General features: G+C 41.3%; 1 protein-coding gene across 1 annotated transcript in view; it reads right to left on the reverse strand.

The window, feature by feature from the left end:
- Positions 1 to 664: 664 nt before the first annotated feature.
- Positions 665 to 20,737, reverse strand: part of LOC128697989 (transient receptor potential cation channel subfamily A member 1 homolog) — a 47,547-nt gene continuing 27,474 nt past the window's right edge. Inside the window, exons 3-7 of the mRNA XM_053789975.2 lie at positions 20,432 to 20,637; positions 16,966 to 17,239; positions 2,710 to 2,995; positions 2,138 to 2,251; positions 665 to 1,959 (exon numbers count right to left, since the gene is read on the reverse strand). Coding sequence (XP_053645950.2) covers positions 1,144 to 1,959; positions 2,138 to 2,251; positions 2,710 to 2,995; positions 16,966 to 17,239; positions 20,432 to 20,637 — 1,696 coding nt within the window. The 3' untranslated portion in view covers positions 665 to 1,143. The remainder of the gene's footprint in view (positions 1,960 to 2,137; positions 2,252 to 2,709; positions 2,996 to 16,965; positions 17,240 to 20,431; positions 20,638 to 20,737) is intronic.

A 20,737-nucleotide genomic window follows, 5' to 3' on the forward strand; every position in this document is an offset into this window, starting at 1 on the left:
CGCTCGGTTTTTGCCTCCTTGCACCTTTGGGTGAACCATGGGATCATCCTGGCTTTTTCATTATTCCTGTTTCCCTTGGGTACAAACCTCTCTTCAGCCTCCTTGCACATTGTTGCTACATATTCTATCATCTCATTAACTGGCTTCCCTGCCAGTTCTCTGTCCCACTGAACCTCATTCAGGAAGTTCCTCATTCTCGTGTAGTCCCCTTTCCTGTAGTTTGGTTTCATTTGTCCTGGCCTTCCTGCTTCCCCCTCCACTTGTAGCTCTACTGTGTATTCGAAGCTCAAAACCACATTAGCGCTGGCCCCAAGGGGTCTTTCATATGTGATGTCCTCAATATCTGCACTACTCAAGGTGAATACTAAGTCCAGTCTTGCTGGTTCATCCTCTCCTCTCTCTCTTGTAGTGTCCCTTACGTGTTGGTACATGAAGTTTTCCAGTACCACCTCCATCATCTTAGCCCTCCATGTATCTTGGCTCCCATGTGGCTCCAAGTTCTCCCAGTCGATCTCCTTGTGGTTAAGTCGCTCATGATCAGGAGCTTTGCCCTGCATGCATGAGCTCTTCTGGCCACTGTAGCCTGTGTGTCAACCATCGCTCTATTGCTCTCGTCATACTCTTGCCCTGGCCTCCTGCTGTTCTGTGGTGGGTTATACATCACTGTGTGTGTGTGTGTGTGTGTGTGTGTGTGTGTGTGTGTGTGTGTGTGTGTGTGTGTGTGTGTGTGTGTGTGTGTGTGTGTGTGTGTGTGTGTGTGTGTGTGTGTGTGTGCGTGTGCGTGCGTGTGTGTGTGTGCGTGTGTGCGTGTGTGCGTGTGTGTGTGTGTGTGTGTGTGCGTGTGTGGGTATAGTTTAACTATACCCACATTTCTGTCCAAGACGGACAGAAACGTGGTCGTAAGCTTCTCTGTTCTATGTGCTGGCATTGGTGTATTACTACACACCTTGGAAATATTTTCTCAATATTGCTCGTATATTATTATTACAGAGGTCGACGTCTTGATCAAACAGTAAATAAAAGGAGGCTCCTACAAACTATTTTGTGAACAATTTAATTGTGAATGAATTAATTTTGACAGCAAGTTTACATTGTCTCATCTCTAGTTAGTGTCTGAGAGCCATTATTTCCTCCATGTGAGGATTATGTCTTCCTTTTGGTGCTTAAGTTCACGTATTTCATCGAAATGGTGATCATTTCGTTATTTTTTTTTAACTGATGACTTATGTCTTTAATTTGGTGCTTAATATCTCGTATTTCCTTCAAGTAAAAAGTTATGTCTCTAATACAGTTTTTAAGATCCTGTATTTCCTCCAAGTGTTGCGTTGCCAAAGTGTTGAGTTGCTTATTATGTTCTTCCAGATGCAGTTGCTTTTCAGTGTCTCGTATTACAAATCTCTTTATAGTCATATTGTAAATATTTTTTCCATTTAGCTTTTCATTAATTTTTTCTCTCGTCCCATATTTATGAAAAAAAGGGTAGCAAACATCAAATTTAAGACAAGTTATACACTGAGATGCTGCCTGGTAACAGACAGCTTTTTCTCTCAAGTCATTAAGTTTTTCAGATGACCGAGTAATCAATAAATTTGCAATAATGATAGTAACACTAATGACGAAGATCAGAAAGACAAGGTTCGTCAACACTGGATAAACAAGAGGGTTCGTGTCACTGAGAAAAGTGTCATTATAGGCTAAATCACTAAACATCCACATTATTGTCTTGATTATGGCTTGTGGCAATGTAATGAAGTCAGCTTGATCTTTTAATTGCATATGGAAAATGAAGGCAAATGTAATTACAAGCGAGGCAATATAGAATGCCACTAGGACAAAACGCTTGAGAAAGCTTCGAGTAATAGGCAATAGAATAAAGACTGTGGGTAACTGGTTGAAGAGTTCGATGAAGCAAAACCATTCCACTAGTATGACCAAGATTCCACATACCCATTGTCCAGTCTGTAAAAGAAGATTTTACAATCTAATGAAACAAGTTTGAGTAGGATTTCTTTTTAAAAACAGTAATAAAAGTCGCAAGTTAAATTGTATATCCATGCCATTGTTATTTATGTCATTTGATAATCATTATAAAGATTAATGGATATGATGTATCAGCAATAGCAATATCCTGGCTTACCAAAAGTATATGATAATGAAATTCACAGGTCCCTCCTGGTACTATGACAACAATAGTGAGTAACAGACGGCAGAGCCTCATCACACTGCCAGTGTTCAAATATTCGTTCCTCAGCTGCAAGCACAAAAGATGATCACCAGTAGAAGTGGTTACTGAGTGGTAGTAAACTACCTAGAGAAAATAGTTATTGAACACGTGGCTACTAAATGGGTAATATACTACTGTACATGAAAAAAACAAGAATTAAGAGAATACAATCACCTTCAGTATTGTGAATAACATGGCAATTATCCTTTGCTTTCTCCATCAGTGTCATTACTTTTTATCAAAAAAAATAATAGTCTTTTTTATGCTAGTGAAATTAAGAAAATTCGGAGAGATTAATTTCATAAAACATTTGTTATTTTCGGTATGAAATAATGTACATCATTTCTTAAAGTATACAATATTTTATGTTATTTTCCAATAACAAAACTAATTATCTCCTTACATCACAATTTAATAATTTTCGATTAAAGAACTTATTGATTAATTAATAATGGCAGTAATGCAAATGTGTTATTGAAACTTACTTGATACATACAGTTGATGTCCAAGATCATTAAGGTGAGAGTACAGGCCAGCAGAACCCATACACTCCCATGCTTCGCTGGCTGTTTTTGATGCCTTTCCATAAACTTAATTATTGTTGAATTATCTAATAACATCATTAAAGTTTCTTCATTTTCTCCTGAGAAAGAACTTCCATTCAGAGAATCACTTGTGGAAGTCTGTTTTGCCACCGTTTTTTGCGTTGTTGATAAATTACAATACTTTTCTCTGGTAATGTTGCCTCGTTTTTCTATGTTACGCCAGGTGCTGAAAACAGTTTTATGAAGTGATTAAAAGAGGCGGCAGTTCGTATCTCATTAATAAATACATATTTTTTTTCTTTAATGTCAAGTAAAATGGAAAATGATTCATTGAGAGCCGACCAGGTACCTGGGATCAAGTCTTATGATCATAGTGCAGTGGTCATCACGCAGACCTCGGCACTCTCCAGATCTCAGTCATATTGTAAAATCACTCCAATTTCTTTTTTCTTTAGTTTCACATAACTATAAACATCAAAATCATATACACTACAGTCATAATCTACATCATCAAACTGCAAAACTATAACATTATATATTATTCATCCACATGTATTAGCAAACATTCACAAGCTAAAAGCTGGCAAATTGAAAATTCCTGATAGATTTAAGAAAAACTTTTTAAGAAGTGAAGGAAAAAAAATAGAGGACGTTTTTAGAGTTAGTAACCATGGAGGGTTAGTAACCATGGAGGCTTAGTAACCATGGAGGCTTAGTAACCATGGAGGCTTAGTAACCATGGAGGTTTAGTAACCATGGAGGTTTAGTAACCATGGAGGGTTAGTAACCATGGAGGCTTAGTAACCATGGAGGTTTAGTAACCATGGAGGGTTAGTAACCATGGAGGTTTAGTAACCATGGAGGTTTAGTAACCATGGAGGGTTAGTAACCATGGAGGCTTAGTAACCATGGAGGGTTAGTAACCATGGAGGCTTAGTAACCATGGAGGCTTAGTAACCATGGAGGCTTAGTAACCATGGTGGCTTACTAACCATGGAGGTTTAGTAACCATGGAGGGTTAGTAACCATGGAGGCTTAGTAACCATGGAGGCTTAGTAACCATGGAGGGTTAGTAACCATGGAGGTTTAGTAACCATGGAGGGTTAGTAACCATGGAGGCTTAGTAACAATGGAGGGTTAGTAACCATGCAGGCTTAGTAACCATGGAGGCTTAGTAACCATGGAGGCTTAGTAACCATGGTGGCTTACTAACCATGGAGGGTTAGTAACCATGGAGGGATAGTAACCATGGAGGGTTAGTAACCATGGAGGTTTAGTAACCATGGAGGGTTAGTAACCATGGAGGCTTAGTAACCATGGTGGCTTACTAACCATGGAGGGTTAGTAACCATGGAGGGTTAGTAACCATGGAGGGTTAGTAACCATGGACGGTTAGTAACAATGGAGGGTTAGTAACCATGGAGGCTTAGTAACCATGGAGGCTTAGTAACCATGGAGGCTTAGTAACCATGGAGGCTTAGTAACCATGGAGGCTTAGTAACCATGGAGGCTTAGTAACCATGGAGGGTTAGTAACCATGGAGGTTTAGTAACCATGGAGGGTTAGTAACCATGGAGGCTTAGTAACAATGGAGGGTTAGTAACCATGGAGGCTTAGTAACCATGGAGGCTTAGTAACCATGGAGGATTAGTAACCATGGTGGCTTACTAACCATGGAGGGTTAGTAACCATGGAGGGTTAGTAACCATGGAGGGTTAGTAACCATGGAGGTTTAGTAACCATGGAGGGTTAGTAACCATGGCGGCTTAGTAACCATGGTGGCTTACTAACCATGGAGGGTTAGTAACCATGGAGGGTTAGTAACCATGGAGGGTTAGTAACCATGGACGGTTAGTAACAATGGAGGGTTAGTAACCATGGAGGCTTAGTAACCATGGAGGCTTAGTAACCATGGAGGCTTAGTAACCATGGAGGCTTAGTAACCATGGAGGCTTAGTAACCATGGAGGCTTAGTAACCATGGAGGCTTAGTAACCATGGAGGGTTAGTAACCATGGAGGTTTAGTAACCATGGAGGGTTAGTAACCATGGAGGCTTAGTAACAATGGAGGGTTAGTAACCATGGAGGCTTAGTAACCATGGAGGCTTAGTAACCATGGAGGCTTAGTAACCATGGTGGCTTACTAACCATGGAGGGTTAGTAACCATGGAGGGTTAGTAACCATGGAGGGTTAGTAACCATGGAGGTTTAGTAACCATGGAGGGTTAGTAACCATGGAGGCTTAGTAACCATGGTGGCTTACTAACCATGGAGGGTTAGTAACCATGGAGGGTTAGTAACCATGGAGGGTTAGTAACCATGGACGGTTAGTAACAATGGAGGGTTAGTAACCATGGAGGCTTAGTAACCATGGAGGCTTAGTAACCATGGAGGCTTAGTAACCATGGAGGCTTAGTAACCATGGAGGCTTAGTAACCATGGAGGCTTAGTAACCATGGAGGGTTAGTAACCATGGAGGGTTAGTAACCATGGAGGGTTAGTAACCATGGAGGGTTAGTAACCATGGAGGCTTAGTAACCATGGAGGCTTAGTAACCATGGAGGCTTAGTAACAATGGAGGCTTAGTAACCATGGAGGGTTAGTAACCATGGAGGGTTAGTAACCATGGAGGGTTAGTAACCATGGAGGGTTAGTAACAATGGAGGGTTAGTAACCATGGAGGGTTAGTAACCATGGAGGGTTAGTAACCATGGAGGCTTAGTAACCATGGAGGCTTAGTAACCATGGAGGCTTAGTAACAATGGAGGCTTAGTAACCATGGAGGGTTAGTAACCATGGAGGGTTAGTAACCATGGAGGGTTAGTAACCATGGAGGCTTAGTAACCATGGAGGGTTAGTAACCATGGAGGCTTAGTAACCATGGAGGGTTAGTAACCATGGAGAGTTAGTAACCATGGAGGGTTAGTAACCATGGAGGGTTAGTAACCATGGAGGGTTAGTAACCATGGAGGGTTAGTAACAATGGAGGGTTAGTAACCATGGAGGGTTAGTAACCATGGAGGCTTAGTAACCATGGAGGCTTAGTAACCATGGAGGCTTAGTAACAATGGAGGCTTAGTAACCATGGAGGGTTAGTAACCATGGAGGGTTAGTAACCATGGAGGGTTAGTAACCATGGAGGCTTAGTAACCATGGAGGCTTAGTAACCATGAAGGCTTAGTAACCATGGAGGGTTAGTAACCATGGAGGGTTAGTAACCATGGAGGGCTAGTAACCATGGAGGCTTAGTAACCATGGAGGCTTAGTAACCATGGAGGGTTAGTAACCATGGAGGGTTAGTAACCATGGAGGGTTAGTAACCATGGAGGGTTAGTAACCATGGAGGGTTAGTAACCATGGAGGGTTAGTAACCATGGAGGCTTAGTAACCATGGAGGGTTAGTAACCATGGAGGCTTAATAACCATGGAGGCTTAGTAACCATGGAGGGTTAGTTACCATGGAGGCTTAGTAACCATGGAGGGTTAGTAACCATGGAGGCTTAGTAACCATGGAGGCTTAGTAACCATGGAGGGTTAGTAACCATGGAGGGTTAGTAACCATGGAGGCTTAGTAACCATGGAGGGTTAGTAACCATGGAGGGTTAGTAACCATGGAGGGTTAGTAACCATGGAGGCTTAGTAACCATGGAGGCTTAGTAACCATTGAGGGTTAGTAACCATGGAGGCTTAGTAACCATGGAGGCTTAGTAACCATGGAGGGTTAGTAACCATGGAGGGTTAGTAACCATAGAGGCTTAGTAACCATGGAGGCTTAGTAACCATGGAGAGTTAATAACCATGGAGGGTTAGTAACAATGGAGGGTTAGTAACCATAGAGGGTTAATAACCATGGAGGGTTAGTAACCATGGAGGGTTAGTAACCATGGAGGGTTAGTAACCATGGAGGGTTAGTAACCATGGAGGGTTGGTAACCATGGAGGGTTAGTAACAATGAAGGGTTAGTAACAATGGAGGGTTAGTAACCATGGAGGGTTAGTAACCATGGAGGGTTAGTAACCATGGAGGGTTAGTAACCATGGAGGGTTAGTAACCATGGAGGGTTAGTAACCATGGAGGGTTAGTAACCATGGAGGGTTAGTAACCATGGACCGTTAATAACCATGGAGGGTTAGTAACAATGGAGGGTTAGTAACCATAGAGGGTTAGTAACCATGGAGAGTTAATAACCATGGAGGGTTAGTAGCAATGGAGGGTTAGTAGCAATGGATGGTTAGTAACCATGGAGGGTTGGTAACCATGGAGGGTTAGTAACAATGAAGGGTTAGTAACAATGGAGGGTTAGTAACCATGGAGGGTTAGTAACCATGGAGGGTTAGTAACCATGGAGGCTTAGTAACCATGGAGGGTTAGTAACCATGGAGGGTTAGTAACCATGGAGGGTTAGTAACAATGGAGGGCTAGTAACCATGGAGGGTTAGTAACCATGGAGGCTTAGTAACCATGGAGGCTTAGTAACCATGGAGGCTTAGTAACCATGGAGAGTTAATAACCATGGAGGGTTAGTAACAATGGAGGGTTAGTAACCATAGAGGGTTAATAACCATGGAGGGTTAGTAACCATGGAGGGTTAGTAACCATGGAGGGTTAGTAACCATGGAGGGTTAGTAACCATGGAGGGTTAGTAACCATGGAGGGTTAGTAACCATGGAGGGTTAGTAACCATGGAGGCTTAGTAACCATGGAGAGTTAATAACCATGGAAGGTTAGTAACAATGGAGGGTTAGTAACCATGGAGGCTTAGTAACCATGGAGAGTTAATAACCATGGAGGGTTAGTAGCAATGGATGGTTAGTAACCATGGAGGGTTGGTAACCATGGAGGGTTAGTAACAATGAAGGGTTAGTAACAATGGAGGGTTAGTAACCATGGAGGGTTAGTAACCATGGAGGGTTAGTAACCATGGAGGGTTAGTAACCATGGAGGGTTAGTAACCATGGAGGGTTAGTAACCATGGAGGGTTAGTAACCATGGAGGCTTAGTAACCATGGAGAGTTAATAACCATGGAGGGTTAGTAACAATGGACGGTTAGTAACCATAGAGGGTTAATAACCATGGAGGGTTAGTAACCATGGAGGGTTAGTAACCATGGAGGGTTAGTAACCATGGAGGGTTAGTAGCAATGGAGGGTTAGTAGCAATGGAGGGTTAGTAGCAATGGAGGGTTAGTAACCATGGAGGGTTAGTAGCAATGGAGGGTTAGTAACCATGGAGGGTTAGTAACCATGGAGGGTTAGTAACCATGGAGGGTTAGTAACCATGGAGGGTTAGTAACCATGGAGGGTTAGTAACCATGGAGGCTTAGTAACCATGGAGGGTTAGTAGCAATGGAGGGTTAGTAGCAATGGAGGGTTAGTAACCATGGAGGGTTAGTAGCAATGGAGGGTTAGTAGCAATGGAGGGTTAGTAACCATGGAGGGTTAGTAGCAATGGAGGGTTAGTAGCAATGGAGGGTTAGTAACCATGGAGGCTTAGTAACCATGGAGGGTTAGTAACCATGGAGGGTTAGTAGCAATGGAGGGTTAGTAGCAATGGAGGGTTAGTAACCATGGAGGGTTAGTAGCAATGGAGGGTTAGTAGCAATGGAGGGTTAGTAACCATGGAGGGTTAGTAACCATGGAGGGTTAGTAGCAATGGAGGGTTAGTAGCAATGGAGGGTTAGTAACCATGGAGGGTTAGTAACCATGGAGGGTTAGTAGCAATGGAGGGTTAGTAGCAATGGAGGGTTAGTAGCAATGGAGGGTTAGTAACCATGGAGGGTTAGTAACCATGGAGGGTTAGTAGCAATGGAGGGTTAGTAACCATGGAGGGTTAGTAACCATGGAGGGTTAGTAGCAATGGAGGGTTAGTAACAATGGAGGGTTAGTAACCATGGAGGGTTAGTAACCATGGAGGGTTAGTAACCATGGAAGGTTATTAACCATGGAGGGTTAGTAGCAATGGAGGGTTAGTAACAATGGAGGGTTAGTAACCATGGAAGGTTATTAACCATGGAGGGTTAGTAACCATGGAGGGTTAGTAACCATGGAGGGTTAGTAACAATGGAGGGTTAGTGACCATGGAGGCTTAGTAACCATGGAGGGTTAGTAACCATGGAGGGTTAGTAACCATGGAAGGTTATTAACCATGGAGGGTTAGTAACCATGGAGGGTTAGTAACCATGGAGGCTTAGTAACCATGGAGGGTTAGTAACCATGGAGGGTTAGTAACCATGGAGGGTTAGTAACCATGGAGGGTTAGTAACCATGGAGGGTTAGTAACCATGGAGGCTTAGTAACCAAGGAGGGTTACTAACCATGGAGGGTTAGTAACCATGGAGGGTTAGTAACCATGGAGGGTTAGTAACCATGGAGGGTTAGTAACCATGGAGGCTTAGTAACCATGGAGGCTTAGTAACCATGGAGGCTTAGTAACCATGGAGGGTTAGTAACCATGGAGGGTTAGTAACCATGGAGGGTTAGTAACCATGGAGGCTTAGTAACCATGGAGGGTTAGTAACCATGGAGGCTTAGTAACCATGGAGGGTTAGTAACCATGGAGAGTTAGTAACCATGGAGGGTTAGTAACCATGGAGGGTTAGTAACCATGGAGGGTTAGTAACCATGGAGGGTTAGTAACAATGGAGGGTTAGTAACCATGGAGGGTTAGTAACCATGGAGGCTTAGTAACCATGGAGGCTTAGTAACCATTGAGGTTTAGTAACAATGGAGGCTTAGTAACCATGGAGGGTTAGTAACCATTTAGGGTTAGTAACCATGGAGGGTTAGTAACCATGGAGGCTTAGTAACCATGGAGGCTTAGTAACCATGGAGGCTTAGTAACCATGGAGGGTTAGTAACCATGGAGGGTTAGTAACCATGGAGGGTTAGTAACCATGGAGGCTTAGTAACCATGGAGGCTTAGTAACCATGGAGGGTTAGTAACCATGGAGGGTTAGTAACCATGGAGGGTTAGTAACCATGGAGGGTTAGTAACCATGGAGGGTTAGTAACCATGGAGGGTTAGTAACCATGGAGGGTTAGTAACCATGGAGGCTTAGTAACCATGGAGGGTTAGTAACCATGGAGGCTTAGTAACCATGGAGGCTTAGTAACCATGGAGGGTTAGTAACCATGGAGGCTTAGTAACCATGGAGGGTTAGTAACCATGGAGGCTTAGTAACCATGGAGGCTTAGTAACCATGGAGGGTTAGTAACCATGGAGGGTTAGTAACCATGGAGGCTTAGTAACCATGGAGGGTTAGTAACCATGGAGGGTTAGTAACCATGGAGGGTTAGTAACCATGGAGGCTTAGTAACCATGGAGGCTTAGTAACCATTGAGGGTTAGTAACCATGGAGGCTTAGTAACCATGGAGGCTTAGTAACCATGGAGGGTTAGTAACCATGGAGGGTTAGTAACCATAGAGGCTTAGTAACCATGGAGGCTTAGTAACCACGGAGAGTTAATAACCATGGAGGGTTAGTAACAATGGAGGGTTAGTAACCATAGAGGGTTAATAACCATGGAGGGTTAGTAACCATGGAGGGTTAGTAACCATGGAGGGTTAGTAACCATGGAGGGTTAGTAACCATGGAGGGTTGGTAACCATGGAGGGTTAGTAACAATGAAGGGTTAGTAACAATGGAGGGTTAGTAACCATGGAGGTTTAGTAACCATGGAGGGTTAGTAACCATGGAGGGTTAGTAACCATGGAGGGTTAGTAACCATGGAGGGTTAGTAACCATGGAGGCTTAGTAACCATGGACCGTTAATAACCATGGAGGGTTAGTAACAATGGAGGGTTAGTAACCATAGAGGGTTAGTAACCATGGAGAGTTAATAACCATGGAGGGTTAGTAGCAATGGAGGGTTAGTAGCAATGGATGGTTAGTAACCATGGAGGGTTGGTAACCATGGAGGGTTAGTAACAATGAAGGGTTAGTAACAATGGAGGGTTAGTAACCATGGAGGGTTAGTAACCATGGAGGGTTAGTAACCATGGAGGGTTAGTAACCATGGAGGGTTAGTAACCATGGAGGGTTAGTAACCATGGAGGCTTAGTAACCATGGAGGGTTAGTAACCATGGAGGGTTAGTAACCATGGAGGGTTAGTAACAATGGAGGGCTAGTAACCATGGAGGGTTAGTAACCATGGAGGCTTAGTAACCATGGAGGCTTAGTAACCATGGAGGCTTAGTAACCATGGAGAGTTAATAACCATGGAGGGTTAGTAACAATGGAGGGTTAGTAACCATAGAGGGTTAATAACCATGGAGGGTTAGTAACCATGGAGGGTTAGTAACCATGGAGGGTTAGTAACCATGGAGGGTTAGTAACCATGGAGGGTTGGTAACCATGGAGGGTTAGTAACAATGAAGGGTTAGTAACAATGGAGGGTTAGTAACCATGGAGGGTTAGTAACCATGGAGGGTTAGTAACCATGGAGGGTTAGTAACCATGGAGGGTTAGTAACCATGGAGGGTTAGTAACCATGGAGGCTTAGTAACCATGGACCGTTAATAACCATGGAGGGTTAGTAACAATGGAGGGTTAGTAACCATAGAGGGTTAGTAACCATGGAGAGTTAATAACCATGGAGGGTTAGTAGCAATGGAGGGTTAGTAGCAATGGATGGTTAGTAACCATGGAGGGTTGGTAACCATGGAGGGTTAGTAACAATGAAGGGTTAGTAACAATGGAGGGTTAGTAACCATGGAGGGTTAGTAACCATGGAGGGTTAGTAACCATGGAGGGTTAGTAACCATGGAGGGTTAGTAACCATGGAGGCTTAGTAACCATGGAGGGTTAGTAACCATGGAGGGTTAGTAACCATGGAGGGTTAGTAACAATGGAGGGCTAGTAACCATGGAGGGTTAGTAACCATGGAGGCTTAGTAACCATGGAGGCTTAGTAACCATGGAGGCTTAGTAACCATGGAGAGTTAATAACCATGGAGGGTTAGTAACAATGGAGGGTTAGTAACCATAGAGGGTTAATAACCATGGAGGGTTAGTAACCATGGAGGGTTAGTAACCATGGAGGGTTAGTAACCATGGAGGGTTAGTAACCATGGAGGGTTAGTAACCATGGAGGGTTAGTAACCATGGAGGCTTAGTAACCATGGAGAGTTAATAACCATGGAAGGTTAGTAACAATGGAGGGTTAGTAACCATGGAGGCTTAGTAACCATGGAGAGTTAATAACCATGGAGGGTTAGTAGCAATGGATGGTTAGTAACCATGGAGGGTTGGTAACCATGGAGGGTTAGTAACAATGAAGGGTTAGTAACAATGGAGGGTTAGTAACCATGGAGGGTTAGTAACCATGGAGGGTTAGTAACCATGGAGGGTTAGTAACCATGGAGGGTTAGTAACCATGGAGGGTTAGTAACCATGGAGGGTTAGTAACCATGGAGGCTTAGTAACCATGGAGAGTTAATAACCATGGAGGGTTAGTAACAATGGAGGGTTAGTAACCATAGAGGGTTAATAACCATGGAGGGTTAGTAACCATGGAGGGTTAGTAACCATGGAGGGTTAGTAACCATGGAGGGTTAGTAGCAATGGAGGGTTAGTAGCAATGGAGGGTTAGTAGCAATGGAGGGTTAGTAACCATGGAGGGTTAGTAGCAATGGAGGGTTAGTAACCATGGAGGGTTAGTAACCATGGAGGGTTAGTAACCATGGAGGGTTAGTAACCATGGAGGGTTAGTAACCATGGAGGGTTAGTAACCATGGAGGCTTAGTAACCATGGAGGGTTAGTAGCAATGGAGGGTTAGTAGCAATGGAGGGTTAGTAACCATGGAGGGTTAGTAGCAATGGAGGGTTAGTAGCAATGGAGGGTTAGTAACCATGGAGGGTTAGTAGCAATGGAGGGTTAGTAGCAATGGAGGGTTAGTAACCATGGAGGCTTAGTAACCATGGAGGGTTAGTAACCATGGAGGGTTAGTAGCAATGGAGGGTTAGTAGCAATGGAGGGTTAGTAACCATGGAGGGTTAGTAGCAATGGAGGGTTAGTAGCAATGGAGGGTTAGTAACCATGGAGGGTTAGTAACCATGGAGGGTTAGTAGCAATGGAGGGTTAGTAGCAATGGAGGGTTAGTAACCATGGAGGGTTAGTAACCATGGAGGGTTAGTAGCAATGGAGGGTTAGTAGCAATGGAGGGTTAGTAGCAATGGAGGGTTAGTAACCATGGAGGGTTAGTAACCATGGAGGGTTAGTAGCAATGGAGGGTTAGTAACCATGGAGGGTTAGTAACCATGGAGGGTTAGTAGCAATGGAGGGTTAGTAACAATGGAGGGTTAGTAACCATGGAGGGTTAGTAACCATGGAGGGTTAGTAACCATGGAAGGTTATTAACCATGGAGGGTTAGTAGCAATGGAGGGTTAGTAACAATGGAGGGTTAGTAACCATGGAAGGTTATTAACCATGGAGGGTTAGTAACCATGGAGGGTTAGTAACCATGGAGGGTTAGTAACAATGGAGGGTTAGTAACCATGGAGGCTTAGTAACCATGGAGGGTTAGTAACCATGGAGGGTTAGTAACCATGGAAGGTTATTAACCATGGAGGGTTAGTAACCATGGAGGGTTAGTAACCATGGAGGCTTAGTAACCATGGAGGGTTAGTAACCATGGAGGGTTAGTAACCATGGAGGGTTAGTAACCATGGAGGGTTAGTAACCATGGAGGGTTAGTAACCATGGAGGCTTAGTAACCAAGGAGGGTTAGTAACCATGGAGGGTTAGTAACCATGGAGGGTTAGTAACCATGGAGGGTTAGTAACCATGGAGGGTTAGTAACCATGGAGGGTTAGTAACAATGGAGGGTTAGTAACAATGGAGGGTTAGTAACCATGGAAGGTTATTAACCATGGAGGGTTAGTAACCATGGAGGGTTAGTAACCATGGAGGGTTAGTAACCATGGAGGGTTAGTAACCATGGAGGGTTAGTAACAATGGAGGGTTAGTAACCATGGAGGGTTAGTAACCATGGAGGGTTAGTAACAATGGAGGGTTAGTAACCATGGAGGCTTAGTAACCATGGAGGGTTAGTAACAATTTATGGTTAGTAACCATGGAAGGTTAGTAACCATGGAGGGTTAGTAACAATGGAGGGTTAGTAACAATGTATGGTTAGTAACCATGGAGGGTTAGTAACAATGGAGGGTTAGTAACCCTGGAGGCTTAGTAACCATGGAGGGTTAGTAACAATTTAGGGTTAGTAACCATGGAAGGTTAGTAACCATGGAGGGTTAGTAAAAATGGAGGGTTAGTAACAATGGATGGTTAGTAACCATGGAGGGTTAGTAACAATTTAGGGTTAGTAACCATGGAAGGTTAGTAACCATGGATGGTTAGTAACAATGGAGGGTTAGTAACAATGGATGGTTAGTAACCATGGAGGGTTAGTAACAATGGAGGGTTAGTAACCATGGAGGGTTAGTAACAATGGAGGGTTAGTAACAATGGATGGTTAGTAACCATGGAGGGTTAGTAACAATGGAGGCTTAGTAACCATGGAGGCTTAGTAACCATGGAGGGTTAGTAACAATTTAGGGTTAGTAACCATGGAAGGTTAGTAACCATGGAGGGTTAGTAACAATGGAGGGTTAGTAACCATGGATGGTTGGTAACCATGGAGGGTTAGTAACAATGAAGGGTTAGTAACAATGGAAGGTTAGTAACCATGGAGGGTTAGTAACCATGGATGGTTGGTAACCATGGAGGGTTAGTAACAATGAAGGGTTAGTAACAATTTAGGGTTAGTAACCATGGAAGGTTAGTAACCATGGAGGGTTAGTAACAATGGAGGGTTAGTAACAATGGATGGTTAGTAACCATGGATGGTTGGTAACCATGGAGGGTTAGTAACAATGAAGGGTTAGTAACAATGGAAGGTTAGTAACCATGGAGGGTTAGTAACCATGGAGGGTTTGTTCTATGCTGGGGATTTGTATGCTGTCAGGAACTCTATGACCATTCTTAGAGTACCCATGCTCGTAATAGCTGTCATCAGACTCACATTGATCCTCAGAGTTATAGACGATATCCTTTGTACCATGTTTCTATGGTGCTGAAGTGTCTCACATCCATCATGGCGCTTCAGTGTCTGACAAGTATCATGGTATTACAGCCTCTGACAGATATCATGCTGCAGCAGTGTCAGCTAAGTATCAAGGTGCAACAGTATCATACAAGTATCATGGTACTGCAGTGTCTGACAAGCATCATGGTACAGCTGTAACTGACAAGTATCATAACAAGTAAACAATACCCACTTTTTGATGAGTAAGCCTGCGACTTACTGCAGGCTTTGGAAAAGAGGGAGAAGTAACTTTTAGGGAGCTCAGGTTCTTATCGGTGATATGTGTTCAGTCCCTTAGCTTTGATAGGTGTACATTATCATATCCTTGTTAGTAGAGGTTCAGTTTCTTGTCCCAGAGCAGAAGATTAAGAATGAAGTTTTATTTACTGGAACCATAAATAAAGTTCATCAGTTGGAGACATTTCAAGTGGGAGGGACAAGTTAGAGGATGTATATGTAGAAAATATCTTCTGTACCAAGAATACAGGATGCTGCTGTGTAAGACAAGTATCATGGTGCTGCTGTGTAAGACAAGTATCATGGTGCTGCTGTGTAAGACAAGTATCATGGTGCTGCTGTGTAAGACAAGTATCATGGTGCTGCTGTGTAAGACAAGTATCATGGTGCTGCTGTGTCAGACAAGTATCATGGTGCTGTTGTGTCAGACAAGTATCATGGTGCTGCTGTGTCAGACAAGTATCATGGTGCTGCTGTGTAAGACAAGTATCATGGTGCTGCTGTGTCAGACAAGTATCATGGTGCTGTTGTGTAAGACAAGTATCATGGTGCTGCTGTGTCAGACAAGTATCATGGTGCTGCTGTGTCAGACAAGTATCATGGTGCTGCTGTGTCAGACAAGTATCATGGTGTTGCTGTGTAAGACAAGTATCATGGTGCTGCTGTGTCAGACAAGTATCATGGTGCTGCTGTGTCAGACAAGTATCATGGTGCTGCTGTGTCAGACAAGTATCATGGTGCTGCTGTGTCAGACAAGTATCATGGTGCTGCTGTGTAAGACAAGTATCATGGTGCTGCTGTGTCAGACAAGTATCATGGTGCTGCTGTGTAAGACAAGTATCATGGTGCTGCTGTGTCAGACAAGTATCATGGTGCTGCTGTGTAAGACAAGTATCATGGTGTTGCTGTGTCAGACAAGTATCATGGTGCTGCTGTGTCAGACAAGTATCATGGTGATGCTGTGTCAGACAAGTATCATGGTGCTGCTGTGTCAGACAAGTATCATGGTGTTGCTGTGTCAGACAAGTATCATGGTGCTGCTGTGTAAGACAAGTATCATGGTGCTGCTGTGTCAGACAAGTATCATGGTGTTGCTGTGTCAGACAAGTATCATGGTGCTGCTGTGTAAGACAAGTATAATGGTGATGCTGTGTCAGACAAGTATCATGGTGCTGCTGTGTCAGACAAGTATGATGGTGCTGCTGCGTCACATAAGGATCATAGTGCTCTTGTGTCAGACATGTATCTTGCTTTCATTATACGATCAATGAAGTATTTTTATCACACAGCAACTCAGGGAAATTTTGGAATAAAGAATATCTTTACCCAAATACCTGTGAAGTTGTATCTTCAACTGCTGTACCTCTCGTCTGGTTCCAGTACATAATAAGTCCCCATTCTCATGCTTCTGCTAGACTAAAGGACTAAATATCTTCAATTAAGGATTATGAATAGAAATACAAAATTACCTCTCCACTTCTACTGTCTCCATTGTAAAAGTCACTTCTATTTTCGACTGAAGGCGAAACGTTTCAGCAATGATTACACATAAATGCTTCACATGCATCTTATTCATCAACATGGAATATCATTAACTTAATTAGAGACGTTGTGTTCATGAAGTGTCAATTCTGCCTTTGTTTCTTGGCATTGCAATTTATCGGTACTTTATACCTTTTATGCTCAATCGAATAACGCTCATGAATCTATTCACTGTTAAGTAGCAGTGTCAACAGGTGTTAGAAGACTTTCCTTTACCCTCATCATACATTGTTCGACCCCTTATCACTGTGAACTGAGAGCGCTAACACTGCGCTATGAGGAACCTACACAATATAATGGATAAATTGATTAATAAATATGATGTTACTTACTCCGCACTTTTCAAGAAGAAACTCAGAGAGATAACAAAACATATCTCCAGTAGGAGGAGGATAAGGAAGACGAAAAATAAGTATGACTTCCATTTATGTCGGAGCCATGCTTTTGTTAAAGAGTGTTGGAGCAGCTGAAGGAGGTTGTGTTCCACCATTAGATTCACAGGATGACACTTCTTCCATTCAAGTCGATCTTGGATAAACTGTGCCGCATCTTCACGCAACTTCCCACTTTCTGTGTCATAGGGACTCTGGGCTATCTTGTCGTTCTCTGAAAATATATATTTTGAAAGTAATTTAAATTAGCACTTTAACTTATAGCAGATACGAGTGATATGAGTTATATACACTTAATATGCATTGTGGAAATTCTTACTATGAATAACTTCAGGAAATTATAACTATATTGGAGTATAAGACAAATTCCAACCACACAATAGAACGGAAAACTAATGTGAAGGACCTAGGAGTGATAATGTCAGAGGATCTCAATTTCAAAGGTCATGGTAATGTGTCTACCACATCTGCTAGAAAATGATAGGATGGATAACGAGAACCTTCAAAACTAAAGACGCCAAGCCCATGATGATTATCTTCAAATCGCTTGTACTCTCCAGGCTGGAATATTGCTATACACTAACGGTGAATTTTAAGGCAGGTGAAATTGCTGACCTGGAGAATGTAAAGAGAACCTTCACGGCACACAGACCTATGTTAAAACATCTAAATTATTAGGAACAGTTGAAGTTTCTTAACTTTTACTCTCTGAAACGCAGGCGGGAAAGATACATGATTATATACACGGACACACCTGAAAAATCCTAGAGGGAGTCATACCAAATTTGCACACGAAAATTACTCCCTACGAAAGCGAAAGACTCGGCATGCGGTGCAACATATCCCCTCCCCACTGAAAAGCAGGGGCGCCACGAGTACGCTGAGAGACAACACAGTAAGTGTCAAGACTGTTCAACTGCCTCCCAGCAAACATAAGGGGGATTACCAATAGACCCCTGGCTGTCTTCAAGAAAGCGCTGGACAGGCACCTAAAGTCAGTACCTGATCAGCTGGGCTGTGGTTAGTGCGTGCGGCCAGCAGTAACAGCCTGGTTGATCAGGCACTGATTCACCATGAGGCCTGGTCACAGACCGGGCCGCGGGGGCTTTGACCCCCGAAACTCTCTCCAGGCATACTCCAGGTATACCTTCATCCTGCACATCTGTCCTCCTATGTATACACAAATGTATACACCTGTCAAACGACAGTGAGACTGATAACCTTCTTTAATAGCCAGAAATATCAATTAAATTATATATTATACTAGAGATAGTGGAAAAAGTAGAGGAAATTTTTAAAACGTTCATTATTAACATCATGTTGAACTTATGTTAATTTGAATAATTGACGAATAATTACACCTTAGCGATGGTACATGGACTGAGTGAGTTTCCTTAAAACAATAACATGAGAGTATTTTACCTATTCCACACGACATATATATGTCGTGTGGAATGACCCTCCTGAAATCGACAAACTTTAAACCCAATGAACCAACCAATTAAACATTGATCACAACGAAACATTAAAACATTATCTTACAGGTAATCATCTTAATGCAATAAATAATTCGCAATGTAATATATAAAAAAAAAATTGAAATAGATGATCATTGCCAGTATAAATATTGTCACTTACTGGGTTATAATTTCGTTAAATAATAATTTCATTTATCCAACATGTTTGTTGTGACATGTCTTTAAATGCATAGATGTTTGGACGTTGAAATAAAATATTCTCTTCTACGGCTGTGTCAGACTGTTTTTGTTATATATATATATATATATATATATATATATATATATATATATATATATATATATATATATATATATATATATATATATATATATATATGTATATATATATATATATATATATATATATATATATATATATATATATGTCGTGCCGAATATGTAAAACTGGTCAATTAGCCAAAACTCATTTAAAATTAAGTCCTTTCTGAAATTTTCTCTTATACAGTTAAAGATATATTTTTTTCATTAATGTTAATGTAAAAATTTTTAATTTTGCACCAAAAGAATCTTAGAAAACTTACCTAACCTTATTATAACAACAGCAATTTATTTTAGCCTAACCCAACTAAATATATTTTAAATACGTTTACAATAATTTAGTACTAAACAAGCACAATCAAATATATTTTTTTCGTTAGGTTCAGAATGATTTTGGCGAAATTATTGCATACATAAATTTTTGCTTGTCCTATATGGCAAGATGAGCGTTGCTATTTAAGCCAAGATCGCAAGTTCTGCCTATTCGGCACGACATATGTATTATATATATATATATATATATATATATATATATATATATATATATATATGTATATATATATATATATATATATATATATATATATATATATATATATATATATATATTGTTCAGACTATGTCTGATCTTGTTATTCCTCTTAAAATATGAACTTCAAACGATTCATTATGAAGGACAGTGGGTCAGTTAGTTTATATTTGTGCTCTCTTATTTCCTCAGATTCGTTCCCTAGTTCTTTGGAAGATTTATTTTTTAAACTTCAGCATGAGAAAAAAGTATATTTGACATTCTTTTTTATTTAAGACTAGCTTTACCAAGGCGTTACTTCTAACTTTCTTCCAAGGACTAAGTGAGAGGGAATCTACGAGAATTTAATCTTTACAACATTATCAATAATTTGAGCATGCTTGTGTCTGGCCTCATTCACATGCATGTTATATTCACATGCATGTTATATTCACATGCATATTATATTCACATGCATGTTATATTCACATGCATGTTATATTCACATGCATGTTATATTCACATGCATGTTATATTCACATGCATGTTATATTCACATGCATGTTATATTCACATGCATGTTATATTCACATGCATGTTACATTCACATGCATGTTACATTCAGATCTGCGGCTGTTAAGAAGAAGTAACAAGGGTAAGAAGTTATAGATAATATAACTGGCTTAGTTCCTTATATATAGACTTAGTTACAGCTGCACTTTTGTGTGTTTTGACTTTATAGTTATTTAATGAAAATAATAGTTATTGAATGGAAATAAGTCACTCTGTCTGACTCTTTTGGGTTATCCTAGATACTTTACACATATGCTGCTATGTATGATAATTCTGTTTAACTGTATTTGTGTATACCTGAATAAACTTACTTACTTACTTACGTACTCATTAAAAAGATGGCGGACATCGCTGGTCAAGTTGCGTATCTGAAATCTGTTATCCATCACATGTCTATTTTGTTAACAACTCTCTGGCCCGCCCGAAATGTCTTTCATACTTTTAAAAGTTATTTTAGTAAACATTTATTCCATTAAGGAAAATATTTTACTCATTTATTCATGAATTGCGTGGAAACATCTGTTACCTGGTGGAATGTAGAAGTTGTCTTCAAACAATCTGAAGTCGTAAGTCACCTCAGAGTCTGAGTATGTGATGCACTTATCTTGTAGCTTCAGTGCGAGGTCAGGATGGTGCTTTATAATATTTCTAAAATTCTCACACTTGTGCCCATTTGGTCCGATAAATACAGCTTGCCACCACGAGCTATCAACGAGGCTTTCAACAACAACTCTGTAAATAGTTAACATATTACATAATATATTTTTTTATACATAGTATCTGTGCTAATAAATATAAAACCTGCAATATAATCAATGAATTGCGTGACTAT

The sequence above is a fragment of the Cherax quadricarinatus genome, chromosome 58, assembly GCF_038502225.1.
Source record: "Cherax quadricarinatus isolate ZL_2023a chromosome 58, ASM3850222v1, whole genome shotgun sequence".
Classification (NCBI taxonomy): Eukaryota; Metazoa; Arthropoda; class Malacostraca; order Decapoda; family Parastacidae; genus Cherax; species Cherax quadricarinatus.